This window comes from Cygnus atratus, chromosome 9 (assembly GCF_013377495.2).
Source record: "Cygnus atratus isolate AKBS03 ecotype Queensland, Australia chromosome 9, CAtr_DNAZoo_HiC_assembly, whole genome shotgun sequence".
NCBI classification, from domain to species: domain Eukaryota; kingdom Metazoa; phylum Chordata; class Aves; order Anseriformes; family Anatidae; genus Cygnus; species Cygnus atratus.
In genome coordinates this window covers 26264317-26283737 of record NC_066370.1, presented here as the reverse complement: position 1 = coordinate 26283737, position 19421 = coordinate 26264317, and the positions used below count along the sequence as shown (strand labels likewise).

At 47.5% G+C, this 19421-nt stretch overlaps 1 protein-coding gene and 2 long non-coding RNA genes across 3 annotated transcripts; 1 reads left to right on the top strand and 2 right to left on the bottom strand.

Moving 5' to 3' along the window:
* Positions 1 to 871: 871 nt before the first annotated feature.
* On the bottom strand, positions 872 to 11333 carry SIAH2 (siah E3 ubiquitin protein ligase 2). Its single transcript, XM_035566534.1, has 2 exons — positions 10826 to 11333; positions 872 to 2360 (listed from the first exon to the last, which is right to left on the bottom strand). Exons 1-2 carry the CDS (start codon positions 11237 to 11239, stop codon positions 1803 to 1805), a joined length of 972 nt encoding a protein of 323 aa, XP_035422427.1. The 5' UTR covers positions 11240 to 11333; the 3' UTR covers positions 872 to 1802.
* Positions 11334 to 11633: 300 nt separating this feature from the next.
* Positions 11634 to 17586, top strand: LOC118257998 (uncharacterized). Its single transcript, XR_004781758.2, has 3 exons — positions 11634 to 12123; positions 13216 to 13305; positions 16097 to 17586. It is a non-coding gene; the product is annotated as an uncharacterized LOC118257998 (long non-coding RNA).
* LOC126913405 (uncharacterized) lies at positions 15421 to 19196 on the bottom strand. The gene is made up of 2 exons (XR_007708639.1): positions 18832 to 19196; positions 15421 to 16181 (listed from the first exon to the last, which is right to left on the bottom strand). It is a non-coding gene; the product is annotated as an uncharacterized LOC126913405 (long non-coding RNA).
* Between the last annotated feature and the right edge of the window lie 225 nt (positions 19197 to 19421).

The window sequence follows — 19421 nt, the reverse complement described above, 5'->3', positions numbered from 1 at the left end:
TCTTAAGCCCCAACTGTCAGTAAGAAAAATTGTCTTCCACTATAAATGTTACTGAGATATGGGAAAATGAATTAAATTCTTAGGAACACTTGCTTAACAAGTCCTGCTAAAAGCATAGGTGTTAACTCTTGTAAAAGCCAGAGCTTGACTTTGATCCCGCATGAGCAGGAGTAAATTAGTACATTTGGCTGATGCTGCTGGAGTTCTGCCAGTACAGTGTAAATGAGATCAAATGTAGGATCTTTACAGGAACTGGATACAAAAAGATTACGGTAATTCCTTGTATGTTTTTTTTTCCATGATCACTTCCAAATTCGCAAGGACAGAACAAGCTTCCCTTGATGCTTTTCTTGTAATTTTCTTGTGCTTTTCTATGGACTGCTGCCAAGTGCTGTGTGATATTTGCATAGGACTTTGTGTCATAACTTGAGAGATCTCTTCCCTGAATGCATATAGTTAGGACTGTTTTTCTTCCCCATGTATTATTTTATATTTATTCACACCAAGCTTCATCTGTCACTTACGTAGTTTTCCACTATCGTGAGGCTTACTACCTCTGAGTAATTCAGCAGGCAGTGTAACCTCACAACATATTGCCTCTTCCAACTGGCATCTTAATACTCTGCAAAGTCACATGCAGACCTAGTATTTTTCTTGATTCAGACAGAAGGCTTCTGGTAGCAGAAGGGGATTCACAGGCAGATTCAGCTCCAGTGGCACGCTGAGATTTCAGTTTGCATGAGTCAGGCTAGGAATCAAATCCTGCAGCCCCTGAGCGGCTGGAGGAAGAGCTCAGTGTGTTCAGCGAGGCAGGGAATACCGAGGGACCTGGAAGCAATAGCTGCTACCACACATGCGCATTAGTGCAGCGTAGTTTTTGCAAAATATTTATTACAAAATAAAAGTAAATATGGCAACAAAACTTAAATAGCAAATGACATGACACTGGCCATAAAGCTCTATTATTCTAACCAGTCTTTTACAATAATCAAGTATGTCTCCAAGGGAAGCTGCATGTAGACAGCTTGAATATATTTCTATATTATTGGCTCTAGCTGTTTGAGATGTATTAAGTTGTGTGCCTCCTGCTTTCACCAGTATCCAGCTGTGAGCTGCTGTGCCTTGTGCTGGGCTCCCTGATCTCCCTAAAATGGACCAGAGCAGGCAATTCCCATGCTCTGTAAAACCTGCTATGCTTCAGCCATCCTTACTCCCCCTTTTTTTGAAAACACAGCAAATAATCTATGCCCATCCCTTTTTAATAAGGTAGCAGGAAATGGAGTAGCAACACTGACGTACCTATTAATCTACTTTGAGCCACAACGTCTCTTGGGAGGTCTGTGAGAAGTTGCTTTGATTTCTTTCTTTTCCCACCTACTAAAAACCTCTTAAAAGTCACCAGTGAGAGTAAGTCTGTTTTCAGACAGACTTACAGCCTAAATGCTGAAAGGGCTTTCAGGTGCACTCCAAACAGGAACGCAGTCCATCAAGTCTTTTAAGTCATACATCTAATGGAAGCACTCTTTAAATAAAATATAATTACATTTAAAAAGGTGTCCGTGTGGGGGGAAATCTTCCTAAGGCACCCAAGAATTTAAAAAACCTTTTCTTGCTTATATTACTTACAGGACACTTTTGTTCCTCTTCTCTCCAAACTTAAAAATGTTGGCTAGTTAGGAACCTTAACATACACAAAGACATGGTTGAATATCATTTTAAAAAAACAGAACAAAAAGAAAATTCTTGGTAAATGTAAAGCACTATGTCAGACAGCCAAAGGTTTCACTAACTACACAAATATATCACGGACAACATGTAGAAATGGTCACATTAATTCCAAGGTTTCCATTGTCAGCGAAAAGGTGTGCTATAGCCGTATCGAAAACTAGGCAGTCACTGTTGAGTATGGCAGCAGACACCCCGTCGTGGATGGAGCGGGGAGTTGCCTCCCAGGTCAGCCTGCGGCGGTTGCCGTTCAGCTCCAGTCTGTATGCAAAGTTCTCTGCTTGCTTACGGGTGCCGATGAGCAGCACGATAGCGAAAAACTGCTGATGACCTTCGTACTTCTCTTGTTTCTCCAGCACCAGCATGAAGTGGTGACCAAAGCATGACTGCATCATGACCCAGTCAACAGCACCTGGAAGGTTAATGTCTGTGGCAAGAAAAACGATGTCTTCTCCCTGAAGGGTGGTAATGCTTTTGTGGGCATGCATAAGGTGGGACATCACGGCTTCCAGAGATCCCTGCCATTTACAGGAGGCTCCAGGACATGGGCAGGAGTAGGGACGATACTCACATATGTCTTCATGTTCTGGCTTTTCTGTGTGATGTAGTGTCAGAGAGCAGCCTGTCGTTGCGTACTGGAAAAAGACCAAATACAAGGCATCAGGAAACACGCCCAGCATAACTGTTCATTGCTCCCACCTCTGATCAACTAGAACTCTCGTTTTCATTGCAAATTTTACATTAGATACTTTTATTTAGCTCTGAATTTAGAGCTGAGCTTATTTTTTTTCCTCTTAAAAACAGGTTATTCCTGTCCTTTTTGTTGTTGTTTATTTTTAATGCAAGCACTTAGATAAAATGGATTATAAGGTTGATAGATTTGCTGTTGTAGTTAGATCTGATCAGCTGAAGCGGTCCTGGTATGAATTTTTCTTTTCTTTAAAATGAAAAAAGGATGCTAGTTTGGGCAAACAGCTACTAGAGTGGTGTATTTTTAATAAATACACCTAATTACCGTCACAGAGCAAATGCATTTCCATTAAACTAAAATGCAGAATCCCAACAGTTTTAACACTGGAACAGTTTCAACATTGCAGTTGTGAGGAGTGGAAAGACAGATGATGATTTTTTCAGTGAGCATGAAGCCAGTGCACAAATAAGTACCATGTGACTTCTCTTAATGTCACTGGGCACCTCTGAAGGTTAATGTGCTTTAAACAAACAGGGATGCTTTTCCTTTTTCTACAGTGAGTTCAGTGGTCTACACTGACTACATTGCTTCCTCATTACCTCTAGAGGGAAAAAAAAAATCTTTCCTGTTCTTGCCAAGAGCATAGCTTGCCCAGTCTATAGATAGCTGTGGTGTTACCTACAACACTGCTAGTACTATCACGAAGGTTGTAACTTGTGTGCATGGCGGCTTACAGATGCTACAACGCTTCCTTGAGGACAGGCATTCTTCTTTGAGACTAAATGTGAGGACCACGTTTGCCATCCTAAAGAGAACGTCTGAAGTGACAAAAGGCTGGCCGAAAAAAAACAAGTCTATATAGAATTTTGTTTTTTAAAAAGTCAACAAAGGAAACTCAGAATTAACCAACATTTAAATGCTTATTTTGGGGTTAATACAAGTGCAAGAAGTTTCAGCTCAAAGGGTTACATGCCTGAGATGCAAAAAGCCAGAATCCTCTTCACTTCTGGCAAATCACCCAAACTGCAACACGGTGCTAGAAGTACTAGGACAGAAACTACAGCTTGGGCTTCTGCAGGAGCTTGTTTTAGAAGCCATAATATGTTAACGTGAGCCTTCATTTACTGTGCCTGCCCCTGCTGCTTAATCCTCTGCTGAAGGATTTATTCACATATGTGAGCAGGAGATGCAGGAGAGCAGAGGCGTGCTGCAGTGGAATGAGACCGTCCTCCTGCCAAAGAGAGAAGCCCCATCAGGCAAACATGCGGATCCTGTGCCGGCTGCGTCGTCACCGTACATTTCTCTCACTGTTCTGCTGTTTTCTCCCCACGTTCATATCACTGTTGACACTTTAATCACACTGCACTGTGTTGAAGAGCTGCTCTGAGTCTAACCTGATTAACAAAAACATAAGTAAGACTATATAAGCCGCCGGTTAGGCAAAACCAGATGTCTACGTAGACCAGCATCCTGCCTCAAAAAGTGACCATTGGTGAACATGGCAAGAGCATGAAGTAAACACCGGTGGATTTTTCCTTCACTGTGTGACATACCTCCTCTTGTTTGTTCCTGAACACATTGCTGCTGGTGACATTTGGCAAGCCCTACTGACAGTGGGAGATTGTGAACAGAATTATAGAATGGTTTCATTTGGAAGGGACCCTTAAGGATCATCTAGGAACAGAGAACTTGCTGTCTTCATGCTGCTTGGCAAACGTCACTGATATTCACTGTACCCCTCATTCAAACTGAAATGTCTTTAAGTCTTTCCCTGTGTACAGGTTATACAATACCTTTGATCTACTTGCCCCTTCTACCTTTTCCACTTCTACTACGTCCTTTCTGAAACAGGGGAACCAGGGCTGCATGTGGTATTAGCACACGTGTGCCACTAATGCCTGGGTTGATGTGACTTTTATGCTTTTTCGTTGCCTTTTTCTCCATTTCTAGTATTCCAGTTTTTAAAAGTATTATGTACTTGTTTTCATAGCGTTTTATTTAGCACCATATTTGCTTTCCTAAGAGGAAACAGACAGCTCAGAAGTTATCACGATATATATAATTTGGCATTCCATATTTTTGCCATATATGTCTCTCCACATGTGTTGGTCTGGACTTCATTTTGACAGGATATCTGAGTGTCTTAAAGCATTCTGAAAACATTGTCTAAGCTTGAAAGTGCTTGGCAGGGACAGGCCAGTATTGCTGACCTCATAAATGCAGGCAGGCAGGGACACAGGATTAAAGTAACTTGTCTGGAGCCACAAGGGAAATCAGTAGCAGAGCTGGGAATAGACTGCCAAGTCCAAATCCCTATCCTGCTCTAGCCAACAGACTCTCTCTGCAGTATACAAGTAGCTTGAGATATAAATTATGCTTCCAGGAAAGAAAAAGCCTTCCTGCTCCTGTATGTACGTAGAACAGCGGTGTTCAGGGACCCAACAAGGATTTACACCCTCTTGTGCTTTTCCCTCCTCCTGTGTTTTGTAGAATATCCATCCCTGCTTTGAAGATCCTTCCAGCCTTTCAAAGCATTCATCCAAGCTCAGTGACAGATGCTCAGCCCAATCTAGCAGTGATGCTAGTGAGATCTGCTGGAGATACACAGCGGGGTCCAGCCCCCAAAACAGTGAGCCTCTGTGCTTTCCAGAGTCTTATGCGTGTGAGAAAGAACGTTTGGGCTGCCTTTAGAAACTCTGCTGTGCTAGCAGTGCTGTGTGTTCTGCTACAGCTCACCTGGAAAGGGCCAATGCGTGTTGTGTCATTAAATATAGAGTGCACAGGCTCTGTACATGTGCAAATAGGGTAAAATAGGCAGACCTCTGTGTGTAAGGGATCTCTGATCAATTAAAGACATTAAACAGTAAATATTAAGCAAAATAAACATGTATTTTTATCAGAAAGAAAAGACCACTTTATTAGAGTTTATTATGTCTTAGAAATACGTATGATCTTATTTTAGTTTGTTGAAAATCTTAAAAAGGACTTTTTTTTTTTAAATTAAGAAAATCTCTGAAGAGGCCGTATAGTAGGCATTAGATAACATACAGAAATTTACATACAATAATAACATGAATATGCAATTTGTCGGCAAGTGGTTTGCTTATGTAGCAAGCCTGTCATTCTTTCCCTTGAACTGATGGTGTAGCGAAAGTGGTCTAAGGACATACAGCATCTCTGCCTACTTCCTACTAAAGAAAATCTGAGGGAGCAATCAGTCTGACATATTTAAAACTTCTCAGTTTATATACAGCCTTACCTCACCTTCCAGTTTTAAAATCCAGAACGTTATTATTGGCTGTGAGGTGCAGAAAGACTTTCAATTTATTGCTTCAAAGTGGAGCCTAAGAGTACAATAAAATGAATTTACTGGATTCCCTTTTCTTCAAAGGATCAGAACCATCTGAAGACTCAGAAATATGGCAATACCTCTAGTTAGAGATGGCTGTATTAAAGGATCTTGGAGGACCCTCTATGTGAGGTACCTCTGTCCTAGATCCCAAGATACAGAGACACCACTCCTTGGAAAGCTAGAAAGAATGATGTTTCACTCCCCCAAAGAATCAAGTCCTATGTACATAGATGTTTTTCATGTATGTAATAACTAGAAAAGCCAACTTCTTTGTCATATATAAAACATCTTTAAGTTGAATTAATCATACCACTGAGAACTCATTGATGTACCTACCCATGAGGGGTCACCCCCCCCATTATGCATTGCTAAATGCAATTCCACAAACCTGCCCAACAGGGCTGCTAACTGTGTGAACAAACACACAGATATTCTTGTCTTGCTGTTGAAGGTAAATTCTACCATAAACTGGAACGCAAACAGGAACTGCCTAGAGTTTTACAGAGCACAGATCAGGAGTGGCTGTCTCCATGTCATTTCCATGGCCACTGCCAAGGTAACTCAGGCGTGAACAGCTCTGTCAGGTCCCGTTACAAAAGGCTAGCAAAACGTGGCAGGACACAGATCTCTGCTACTACATGTGGTTATATGAGGACTGTAGTTCTGGAGACGACAATTAAGACCACTTACAGCTCTACTTGCTTTCTAGTATACTTTGGATTAAATGGTTAAATATAAAAATGCCTCTCCTATGCTATATTGCTCAGTTAGCCAGGTCACAGTCCCAGCTTTTAGCAGCTGACAATCACAATATATCTCACCAGATTGCTGTAAAAGTGGCTTTTGATGTCTGTTCGTGAAGCCTTGAAGTCACAAGATTTTTCATAGCCAGTTTTGGACAAAAAAATTCAATGTTGCAGAAGAACCTAATTACAAATTAAGTCAGCTTCATAACTAATGAGCAACTTTACGTTATTCCACTTGTACTTATTTAAAAGATGAGAAAAAATACTGTAGTATTCATTATTTAGGCGTTTGTGTGTGATTATGATTGCGCTTAATTTTCTGTATATTGCTTTGAACACTAAAAGCTGTATTTTCAGTAACTTTACTGTGATTTTAAGATTTAAATCTCCCACAGATTTTTTTCCAGAAGTCCTGTAAATTTCAGAACTGCATTAACTGTAATTCTTTCTTAAACCATTTATGAACCCTCAAAGTGGCTGCAGCCACAGGCAGCACCAAATCCCCATTTTCTGTCAGTGCTATCACGTCTCAGCCCTACTTATTTCTAGCACCACTCACAGAGTTATTTCTAGAACTACACAGAACTATTCTGGAAAGACAACTGCTTTTATTTGTTCTTCCACATCTTCTGGAGCTCTGTTTTTTTTTTTTTTTAATTCTACTTAAAAAAGATTCCCCTAACTTTGTTAAAAATCCAGGTGATAAAGCAGGACCAGCTCCTCAGCACGGCAGAGCCGCTGCCTGCCAGCTGCAGCACGAGGTGAGGTGGTCCTCACCTTGCCGCTGGGAGCTGCTGCGGCATGAGCCCAGGTGGGACAGGCTCCGCTGACCTGGGTGATGCTCACCTCCGCAGTGGGTGCTTGTGGCTTTGCAAGCGCTAATGTGAGAATTAGTCTTGACAGTCTCCTTGCTGTTTCTGGGTCTGAGAAAGAACAGTGAAAACTATTAACATAGGCTAATTTCACTTTGCTGCTCTTGGGAAAAGTGAAAGCAGCAGAACAGGAATTACTCATGGTAGAAAAAAATCCACATAAAAGAGGGTGTGAGAAGGTAAGTGAAGCAGAGCCTTGTTCACCTCTCTGCCTCTACAAGGCACTTCTGAGTGCCCAGAGAACTGGGGGCAGAGAGACCTTGAACGGATACTGGCGAGTACGAAGGAAGCACACTCCTGCCTGGGGCAGGAACGGGATGCTGGCCGGGACACCAGGCGGGTGCGCTGCGTGTCTTGCCCTCTGTGCGGCCTGAGCTACACAACTCACCTGAGCGCAAGCACAGCCCTGCGCCAGAGGCACGTGTGTGGTCCTGGCAGTGTGGCCAGGGGCTGCTGGAGACGTCCAGAGCCTGCCTGCAGAGCTTGCCCAGCAACTCTGTGCTGGGCCCCAGAGCCGCATGGACACTGCTGCCATCCCCGCACCGCTCCAGAGCCCCCGCCGTATGCTGCGGCTCCCAGATGGGCTCTGGCCTCCTGCTGGCACAACGCCTCATGGCAAAGCATACCAACCGCTGCTGGTTCAACTCTCACATTCTCCCAGCTCTGCACGAGGCCTCAAGCACCGTACCAAGAACCCAAACAAACCCCAAGTCAACACTAACCCAGCACAGTCAGTCCTGCGCACCTCGGTGGGAGATTCTAGCACAGAGCCCAGTCCGGGATCATTTCAGAGACTACCAAGCCACTGCTGGCTCAGTCTCCTCAGGGGAGACAGTCAAACCACTCCCAGTCCCGTAACCAAAAAGCTGAGCTATCTGATGCCCTGGGCTTCCTGCAGTCACTGCAAACATCCAGCCTCACTTGCATCCCTCCTGTCTGCAAGCTACAGCTTTGAACAGCATGGCGTTAACCACAGAACTAACACTTGGAAGTACTTTTGGAAATACTGCTTTCTTAATTGGTTTACATGTGCTGGTCTTTTTATTATTATTTATATTTAGAGAATGCCCATCTGCAGAAGTGTTGATAGCTGATGTACCTGAACCAAAACTTGACTGACAGTTGGGTCAGTTCTTGGGTTAGGGGAAGGCTCTTTTTTTTTTTTCTTTTTCTGAAATGTACTTATCTTTATTGATTTCTATTCCTCTACCCATGGAGAAAGAAAACCTAAAGGGGTGAGCAAGCCAATCCCATCAATTAAGGGCTTTAGAAACCTGTTACCAATGGAGTAAATTAAAGTCTGACAGGCAAAGTTAGGAATGCCTTATCCTCTTTAAGGCAAGAGTCTGTAGGCTTTTTCTTCTTTTCCCCATACTTTGTTTAACCGTATCACGTGGGGAAGAGCAGGTGTCCTGCCTGGTGGTTCCGCTGCTAGGCAAATTTGCATGCTGCACGTATCACTGTTGCGTTTCAATGCAAAAAACAACTGTAAGGATTTGGTCAGAGGAGCTGTTCCAATGTTGATGCATCAGTTTCACTAAGGATGACTAGAGAATACCAGTTGTCACAGGTTAGACTGACGAGACACTTCAGAAAATGAAAAGTAGGCCAGCATTTGTCCTAGTGGAAAAAAAAAAGGCAAAACAAAACCCAACAACACAGAAACGCCCTGACTGCTCTTATTCCCTTAGGCTCAGAACCAGCCACCGCTGGGCACCTGACATGCTGCCCTTCCAGCGGTGCTTACCCGAGAGAGGACCTGTGCACCAGCACTACGTGCCATCTGCTCTTGCCACCACGAGACTGCCTCCCACGCAGGAGTCGAGCGGTAAAACAGCCCCACGCTACCAAAAGCTCAGTGCGGTGCCTGCAGCCATCCCGCTCTGTCTTGTGGCCCAGCCAGCTCTCAGACAGGTGCTCTCTCACCACCGCCTGCGCTTACAGAGCTGCTGGAACTAACATATGATTCACTCCGGAGGTGCCATTATTCCCGTTGCATCGTTAATGACTCCTGGCTCCTGCGGGCTGGCTAGAGAAAGGCTGTTTAGGGCTGGCTTTGGCAGGCACATGCGATGAACGGGCAGCTCCCACCAGAAACCTCAGGACACGGCTCCAGCAGTCCTGCTTGGCTGTTGCTCCCCACCTTGCCACTGGCAGCTCCCTATTTTAGATCTTCCTTCTCATATTCCACGTCAACGATGGCTTCAGCAGTTCCTGTGTCTGTCCCACCATCACTCCAGCCTGTGGTTTTAAAGTGCTTTTGCAACTGTGGAGGCCTAAGCGTTGAGGGACTCCAGGACGACGTAAAAAGGGCCCACTCAGCACTGCCCGCACACAGCTGCCACCCTGATAAATGTGCACTAGGAAGGACGTGAACTTTACAGCAGTTCACCTTGTTCTTTTAAACAGAACACTTACTTGAAAAAAAAAAAAAGACTTAAATGTTTAATCTGAATACTTGAAATAGTACTGAGACAGAATGGACTTTAAAAAAAATAAATTCAGGCATCATTACTGAACTGGCAGCTTATCAGACCCTGTCCTTCCAAAGGAGGATTGCAAAGAACTAATGAGAGGGTTGGGAACAGGATTTCTGCCACCTCCAAGAAACTTGCTCTCTCTCTCAACTAAGCATCACCATAGGTTAAAATATCTGGAAAACAAAAAAAGTTCTAATCTTAGTAATTACTGATTATGCCAAACACCAGGACAAAAATTAGACCAGGATTTACAGCAAATTAGAAAGACTCATTACAGGTTTGTTTCCAGAGGCTGGTGATTCTCCCATCACGCTGTGTCACTTTAGAAATCTGCACAAACATAGAACAGGCCAACGGAGGCCAGCAAGTACTTTCTTTTCTGTTCTGCGTTCACGATGGGGAAGAAATAAAAGCTGGGGATGGGACAAAGACCAGCAAAAAGCGTAGCCTTTGCAGAGCTGCAGCTCGCTTCGCACGGTGGCTCAGGACGAGGCCCGGTGCAGGAGGGAACTAACTCCTGGGGTACCTGCAGGGAGCGCAGAGCCACCAGGCGCCCCCCCATCTGAACGCCGCCCAGCGAACCTGCTATTGCTTACGCTGCGTTTGTCTTAGAGAGCTTCTTAAAGCCCTCTCACGTACTGTAACGCCGCTGTATGAGAACGCGACGCGCACCCGCTGAGGAAATCCCGCACCGGGCGCCCCTCGGGCTGCTGGCCGAGGCCCGGCTGCGGCACCGGGCCCGTCCCAGGCGGTTACACCGGGATGTCGGCACCGCTGCCTGCCGGGGGGCGGGGGGCCGGGGGCAGGAGGCCCGGGGCAGCGCCGGGCCGCCCCCACAGCCGCGCTTCTTCCCTCCGCGTTCCCAGGAGGGGGCCCCGAGCCCAGCGCCAGGCTGCGGGCACGAGCGGGCCCCCGATCCCGGGCGCGGCGGGCCCCGGGCGGGTCTGCCCGTCCCTTACCTTGCAGGGGAAGAGCACGGCCGAGGCCACCTTCTCCATGGCCAGGTTCCTGATGCTGGGGGTCAGGGAGCCCCGGCAGGTGGGGCAGAGGCTCAGCTTCTGCCGGCATTGGTTGCAGACCAGGTGCCCGGCCTGGCACTGCAGGATGGGCGGCAGCACATAGTCGAAGCACACGGGGCACTCGAAGAGCGAGGTCAGCTCGTGGTGCTGCGGGGACACCGGCCCGCCGGCCCCCGACAGCACGGCGGCGGGCACGGCCGAGGAGCCGGCGCCGGACGCCGCGATGGTGGCGGCGGCGGCGGGAGCGGCGGCGGCCGGGGACGGGGCGTGCTGCTGCTGCTGCTGCTGCTGCTGCTGCTGCTGCTTGCCGCACGGCTTGCTAGCGCCGGGCCCGGCGGAGGACGGGCGGCTCATCGCGCCGCGCGCCCACCACCATCGGGCCGCGGCCGACCGGGAGCCCGCCGCGCCCGGCCCCAACGCGGCGCTGACGCAAGAGGCGGCGGCGGCTGCGCGCAGCCTCCCCCGGCGCGGCCGCTCCGAGCATGCTCCGGGCCGGGGCTGCCCCGCTCCGGCCCGCGCCGCCCGGCCCGGCCCCGGGGCTGCCGGAGGGCGTCGGGGCCGCGGGGGCGGCCGCGCCCCGAGGCGAAGCGCGGCGGTTTCGGCGCGGCCGCCGCCGCCCGGCCGTGACTCGGGCGCTGCTCGGCCGCCGGCCCCGAGGTGCCGCCGGCCCCGCGGGCGTTGCTGTGCGGGGACACGGGCACCGCGCCGCGGCGGGGCCGAGCGGGGCCGAGCGCGCCTCGGCCGCCCTCCGGAAATTCCTCCGGCGGAGCGTGCCGGGCCGCCGCCCCTGCGCTGCCTTCACCCGGCGGCTCCGCCGTCCGCCGCTCCGCCGCGCATCCGCCGCGCGTGACGGGCCCGTCCCCGAGCCCGGGCGGCCCGCAGCCCTCCGGAGCGGGGCTCTGGTAACGGGCGAGCCTTGCGGAGTCGCGAGCGGAGCTGCCCGCGGGGCGGGCCGTCACCGAGCGGCATCGCCTCGCGCCCGGGCGCGCTGGGAAGCGCACGGGGGCCGCGGCGGCTGGCCTGGGACAGGACATCGGGTGGTGGCGCGTGGGGGAGCGCGGTGGGAAGCGTGCGACGGCATCGCTGTCTGCAGGGCCCCGGTGCCGGAACCTCAGCGGTTCCCGGGGAACTAAACGCGTCTGCCAGCGTGCGTGGATAGTGGTGTGGGGAGCCAGACGATCCAGAAAGCGAAGTCGGCCGGCATAAATGAGATTACTCAGGCAGGCGTAAGCGTGCGTGTGAGTGTTAGGGGAACTGGGCACAGTTTGATGCATTGCTTTAGGAAAGGCTTGTAATGTCAAAATGCGAAAAAGAATAAAGGATATCTTTATTTAAAAATGTTACCTAGAGTGAAATACTTTCTTCCGCAGCGCTGTTTTATATGTGAGGATCAGATGGTGAAATAAGTTGAGCTATTTTAATTCCCCAGACAAAAGAAGTTTGAATATAAAATGCGATGTTCTAAACACCCTGTGTTTTAGAAACCTTGGAGAAGTGAAGACAGTCTCAGGACAGAAAGCTTCCGAAGTCCTTTTTGTTTTATAGCAAGACCGAAGAAAGAATAAGTGTTTTCTTGTAGATGGCAGAGCTGTAGTTACATGTGCATATTTTGTATAAGTTTGATGGTCATCCGCCTCCTGTGATTTCATGGCTCTCCTTGCTCTGGGATTAGATGCAGTTCTGAACTTTTGTACAAAATACTGTTTCAGTGCCCCTGAACAGCACAACCGATCTGGATGACCGTGAGTGCCGTAATACAAGGTTATTTACCCTGTCAGCAAAATGTTCAAATTACATACATTATTTTTGCAAGAGTTCTCCTTGTGACTTGACTCTTCATGTCCTTAAATGAGCAATACTTTCTTCTGAGATACCCACAGCAAGCATTATTAACACTTCCCTAAAATGGTGTTATTATCAAAGTTCCTTTAGCATGTGCAACTGCATGACTCATTCTTGACTCTCAGCCTTGTGAAAATATAAATGAAGGCACTATCTGTTCTCAACTTTCATTAAAAAGAACGTGCCTTATTATCAGGTCTGTTTTTTTTTTTTTTTTTTTTCTCTCCTGCTTGTGAAGTACCATTAAACCTTGCAAGATGACACAGCCCAAGATACCAAAAAAAAGAAATCCTTTAGTATGTAGTTCAGGTGATAGTGTTTTTTTTGTTGCTGTTTGTTTTCCCTTTGTCTGGTATTCTGAGAAATCGTTTACACAGCGCATTCAGACATAATGGAAAGTCTTGCACTTCACAAAATAAAAATTAGCAGTATTGTAGGGTAAACCTCACCAGGGAACATGCACCTGAATTCTTGCTGAATTCTTACAGGTATTAAATAGGCACTTCACTGGATGAAGCCTGTGGTAGCCTTCTCTCCATGGAGCCTTAGAAAGCAGACACCACTAAGGAAGGATGTAGGTGAGTAGACACCACTGAGGAAGGATTTGGGAGTTAACACTGAACAGTTTAAAAAAAAATCACAGGCAAAGAATGACAGTATTTTGGCATCTTGGAATAAAATTACACTTAGGATCTTCACCAATGAATTAACAAACTGGTTCTGATTAAAACTGAGTTCACAGCAGAAGGCCATACTCTTGATAGCTAACTGCTGAGAGGGGAGGCGAAATTGAATAGATTCAGGCATAGTACAGTTGAAATGCTTTATTTTCAAACCTTGTACCATTTTCTCTTGAAGTTATATGACTGAAAAAGGCTATAGTTAATAAGGTTTCAGTAAGTTTCCCTGTATCTTCAGAAATTTTGCCACAGGTGATAAGTGTTTCTTTTGAAGTTAGAGAACTGAGGTTAATAGGTTCTGAGATTCTAGCCTTCATCCTGGTATGCTGAGTCCTTTTCTGACCACCCTCCCGCCCTCCCCAAAAAACACAAAAACAAACCACAAGCTCCCCACCCCCCAAAAACAAGCAAAAAAAAAAAAAGCACCAAAACAACACCCAACCAAGAAAACAAACAAAAGGGAAAAACACCAGAAGAGGATTGACTGAAATCAGTAGTTTATGAAAGGAAGCAATGGTAGCACATATGTGTATATATATGTGTATATATATATATATATATATATATATATATATATACACTTACCCTGTCCAGACTGGAACAAACCTGTATGAGGATGTAAATAACCACTTACGCGTGCGTGGGATGGGTGGAAGTCCCCAGAAGAGTGGTTCTGTGCTTGTGTTGCCTTTCTGTTTGAAGTGGAAAATCTCACACGTGCATTTTTGATGACTGATACCCAGTGTGTCAACCATCTTCTGGTAATTTTTCATTAAGTTTCCTGTGGTACCTGATTTTCTAATTTTTTTTATTTTTTTATCTTTACTTATGTTTTCTTGTTTTCTCCTGAATTATTGGTGCCTGTTCACATTTAAGGATTTTTCTCCACCGTTAGGACAGTCGAGCACCGGGCTGCCCCTGGCCTGCCCTGAGAGGCTGTGCCGTGTCCATCCCCAGGGCTTTCAGGGCTGGGCTGCAGAAAGCCCCGGGCACCCCCAGCAGCCCCCGAGGCCCTGCCTCGAGGCTGGGCTGCAGAGCTGCTGAGCCCACCTCCTGCCCGACCTGTGCCTGGCTTCTCTGCAGGGCTGTGCTCTTCTGTCTCGACCATGCCAAGCTCCTGGTCCGTAACGCTTACTGAAGGGTACTCTTATTTATTCATTTCTGAAGCTAACTTGTAGGTGTGACACAAGGGCTTCTTTATGGATTAAATTAGCGGCTGATGAGTTGCAAAAAAACCAAGAATGAGTTAAGAGAGTCTATGAAGAAAGAGTGATTCTCTGTCCTGCTGCTGCTTTTGTTTTCAGTATGCATCAGCAACACACGGACATAAGCGGAGAGTGGCCTTGTACGTGATATTGTTACAGGTGTGGATGACCTCAAATCCAATCACTCTTGCAGTATTTAGGAAACCCTGTCCAAACACTGGGAGCATTTAGATAATTACAGAAATCGCATCAGGCTGGAGGGTCACCACAGGACAAAGGTGAAAAATGTCATCAGCAAAGAGGACTGAGGAGTCGAGGTTACGGGAGGGGGAAGCGTTGGGCAGGAGGCTGTGCGCCACGAGCAGAGGAGGTCACAGGTGAGAATTTCGTGACCCGCTGCTGTGCGTGTGCTTCCTTGGCCTGTGTAGCACTTTGGGTTCAGCAGCCAGTTTGGAAGACCTGAAGGTGGTTGTCAGTTGGATAAACCCAAGGGGTTTTCTTTTCTGAGTGAAAAAACACAAAGCTGTTTTTCCTCTTAAAGGCTGCCAGCCTCTGGTGCTGTGGTGAGGTCTGGCAGAGCAGATTGTGTGGATGTGCTGTTCCCTGCTCCCTCCTTTCTTACACAAAGATGAGAGGCGTTAAACCTGGCACCTCTTACAGAGATTTAGGGGAAAGTTTATCTCAAGAAATCACAAGGTCAGGAACTGAACTATCTCCTTGGCAGAAAACCTCTGGAAATCTCATCTAGAGCACAGTGAAAACATGTTGTGGTTTTGATTTGTGGAAGAACTCTACAGCTCAAAGCAAATGAGTTATAAAGTAGGTATGTGGTTTATTTCGACAGCAGGCGCATGCGGGATAGCTCCCAAAGGCCTGCACACCCCAACGTGGCAACTTGCCTTGGTTATATGCAGTAAAGAGTTACCTATGCATGAAGTTTCCCAGTACGCCTATACATATGCATAACCTATCCCCGATTTGAATTAAAATTAGCTCCAAGAAGTCATTTCCATAAACTCCTCCCATCTGCGCTTGCGCAGTGCCTTCTGGTGATGGTCATCAGGGGGTCGTGGGGATGAAGGCTGATAACTCTTCATCACCGCTAGTTGACCCCCCTCCCTGCCTTTGTACAGACTCAGCTGCTTCTTGGCTCTTGTCCAAACCACAAGGTCAGTCTCAGCTGGTTTTTGAGACAGGTTCCCCATTTTTGTCAGGAAACATCCTCTGTGAGGGGCCCTGAGACTCCTTGTTTTGGTTAATTTGCACAGTAGTAAGCAAAGGCACAGCAATATCTACTTTTAATGCGGTTAAGCAAGCCCCCATTCTTCCATTCCTGGCTTTAATAATAACGATTGTTTTATTTAGAAATCACCAATGAGATTAAGCAAGACCCCATTCTTCTATCCTTGGCTTTAGTTTATTTTTAGTTTATTTGGGGCTGGGGGCTTCTGGAGCCACCACAAGGCATACGTGGGTCTCTGCAGATCCCAGGTGTCCTTCCCCCGAGAGGTACTGTCCGCAGCACCACGAGACGAGCACCTTCTCTGCTGCAACTGGTTCCTGTAACAGCTGTAAGAGAGGAGCAGCTGGGGCCAGCGTGACGAGAGCAGCGTTCCTCTCCCCTCAAGCCAGCCCGGTGAGGACCTTGTGGTCTGGAGGCCTGCATGTGCTGCGCACCCCGAGCACGCGGCCGCGCTGCGGCTCGCCTCGCCCCTCCGCCTGTCCGCGGAGCTGCCTGGGTGCCCCAGTTTCCTCTGGGGAACATTTGTGCATTTTAACAGTGTTTTAAGACTGGCAGATTGCCTCTCATCGCATCAAAAAAGTGTGCTTCATTTTGCTGGTTGGACCTAGGCCCTTATAAGAACCCTTTCACAATCCTGCACGAAGTGGATCTTTATTGTAGATTTTCTTCTGAGTGCACTGAATTTACCAGTTTGTTTATGGTTGCATTTGGCTTTGAATAGGGCCATGTTTCATGAAGCAGTCTATTAAAAAAAAAAAGCCATTGGGTTACATTTTCATGTGTGTTAGTTCAAGAGCACATGTATGTAACGTGCGTGTTAGACTCAGAACCTGGACGATGCTATTTAAGGTCCATTTGCATTGCTATTAAAATGCTTCCGTAATCAAAGCCACTGATAGTTTAAACCCCCAGACGAGGCTGGCAGCTCCCAGTTGTGGTGCGAGGGGTGGCTGCGGTGTGCTGGAAGCGCCCAGCTGCAGCCAGCCCGCTTGTGGCCGGTCCCACCGCGCCGCCGCCGATCAGCGGTGGAGCAGAAGGAGGGTGTAGACCTGACTGAACAAATAATGGTAAAAGTCTGTCTGAAGTGTGCTGTTTGGAAATCCCAAAATACTTAAGACCACTGCAGAATAATTTTACAATGGCCTCTGTGAGTTAATTTAGGCACCGTCTGTGCATGCTGATGCTCCATGCTTGTGTTTTAATTTGTTCACTGGATTAAATTTTAGTAGATCTGTGGCACAGATTCTGCCATCACTTGCCCATGACCAGGTTATCTCATGGAAATACCGTGGTCTTTCAGAGGCACTGTGGGAGCTGGAATTGGCTTTGGAGAGTTCCTCCAGGCTCCCGCAGCCCACGGCTTGGCTGTCTGCAGCAGAAGTATTATCGAGGAAATTGATTCCACAGCTGGGGGTGAAAACAAGGCTAGGATATTCCTACGGTCTTGGGGGAAGAATCCTCTTGCTTGTTTTATGGTTTGTTGTGTATTCTGTGGCACAGGGAAGAGAAAAACTAAGAGCCTTTTCACAAATAGACTGGAATGGTGTGGATGTTTATACAAAGATTTTTTTTCCCCAATACTGAGTAATTTTAAAATACATTATTTTTGTATATGTATATTTACATGTTAGAATGTGGCTTTTCCACTTTTATTTTTATTTTTAGCACTCCAAAGCCTCCTGTTAAATAAATAATGTACAAAACATCTTTGAGAAGATGGTTGTCTGGTTTAAATATACCCTGAACAGAGTCTGTTCTTCTGCTTGGGGCGGGTGGGAAGGCGCATGTCGGCTGAGCTGACAGGGCAAGTGCCAGAAAAGTACGAGGCATCCACTGGCGCAGCAGGATGCTGGGTCTAAGCCCTTGCAGTGACTGTTTCCAGCAAAACAATGCTTTATAAAGCCAGGAAAAATGGAGAAAGGAGCCGCTGATGAGAATGGGGCAGTGGGGCGGCCCAGGGGCAGGGTGCTGCATGGGGTGGAGGTGGCCGCACCGCATTGCTGAAGCAGCATCTCTGCGGATGTGGACACGCATTTCTTATTTCATGTGTAGGTTACTGGCTTTTCAATTTCAATTTAAAAAATCTGCACCTCATGTACAGTCAGGCTCTAAGCACTCTGAAAAAGACAAAAATGAAAGAAAGGGTCCCTCGGGAGGCCCTGTGTGGCACTCGGGAGCCATTTCACACAAGTAATCCCATTTCTTCCTCCGTGTCCTGGTCTCTTGGAGGCAAAGTCCTGCACCTTGTCCGTGAGCTTTCAGGGGCTCCCATATTTGTTGTCTCTTTGAGATTGACTCATGCAAGGTGCCAAATTGTGGCATGAGTTTCATCTGCATGTCTGGATTTGTGTCCTGCATTTCTTGCCAATATGTTAAGCAGTTTCTCAGGTAGTCCCTGCCCCCCCCAAATACTCCTGTGTTTCAGTGCGTGACAACGCTCCTGAGCATGTGGGGTGTGAGAGAGGTTTATTTGTCTTCTGCAAATAAATTTCTGGACTAGAAACAAAAATCTGTAGCTGTGCTCACCGTCACAAGTACAGAGCTTTCTGAGGTGTCAGAGCTGCTGAATTCTCCCATCCCTCACCTATTTTTTTTTCCAGCCAAGTTTAACTAATAGAAATGAGCAAGAACTTAGTTCTCATTGAGGGGAATTAGCATGTTGAATTTAGCCTTGCACTGCAGTTATAAAAAGACATAGAAATGTGGGGGAAGAAGGATGAAAGCCCGAGGGAGGCAGCAAGTGTGTTTCATCAGTCTGGTGAAGCATGGTTTCTGCTTTTTTTCTTTCTTTAGAAATCACGCATGCATTTCTGCACCTGTGTTCCTGCGTGCACAGGACGCAGCGCTGTGGGGGCGGGGGGCAGAGGCTGGGGCCGGGACCTGCTCCTGATGCCCCAGGTCCCAGCCCGTGCCCAGCATCCCCCAGCACGATCACGGCGAGGGGTGGCTTGCAGGGGCCGCGCAGACCCGGCTTACCTCTGGAGCGGGAGCGTGCAGGCTGCACCAGGCAGTGACGGTCACCTCGGGGTGTTGGGAGCAAGGCAGCAGCAGGCTCTGCTTCATCGCCCTGGCAAACTGCTCCAGGTGCTGTTGGCAGGGGGTTGGAACTAAAGGGGCTTTAATCCCTTCCAACCCGAGCCATTCTGTGTTTCTATGGTTCTATGAAGGGAGCAAGGACAAGTGCGGCTCCCACGTTAGCTTGCTAACCAGCAGGCTCCTCTCCTGTCCCAGAGGCATTTCTGGCTCGTTATGGACCCTCTCTCTCTCTTTCTTTTTTTTTTCCTCTTCTCTTTTGTCAGCTAAGAGTCTAAATTTCGGGATCACTTGCAGAAAGGTTTATTGTTCTCAGTACAGTTGTCATTAGCAACACACATTTTGGTATGACTAACAGATCTTTTTTGGGCAACGTCTAAAAAAGGAAGTGGAAAGCAGTCAGTGCGTGCGAGCAGCGGTGCACCCTGCCTGCCTCGGCCAGGCTGCCTCAGGGTGCCAGGACCCCACGAGTCCTGCAGGGGGTCTGGGCTCTGCCTGCTACTGAGAGCAGAAGAGAGCGATCCACATACACA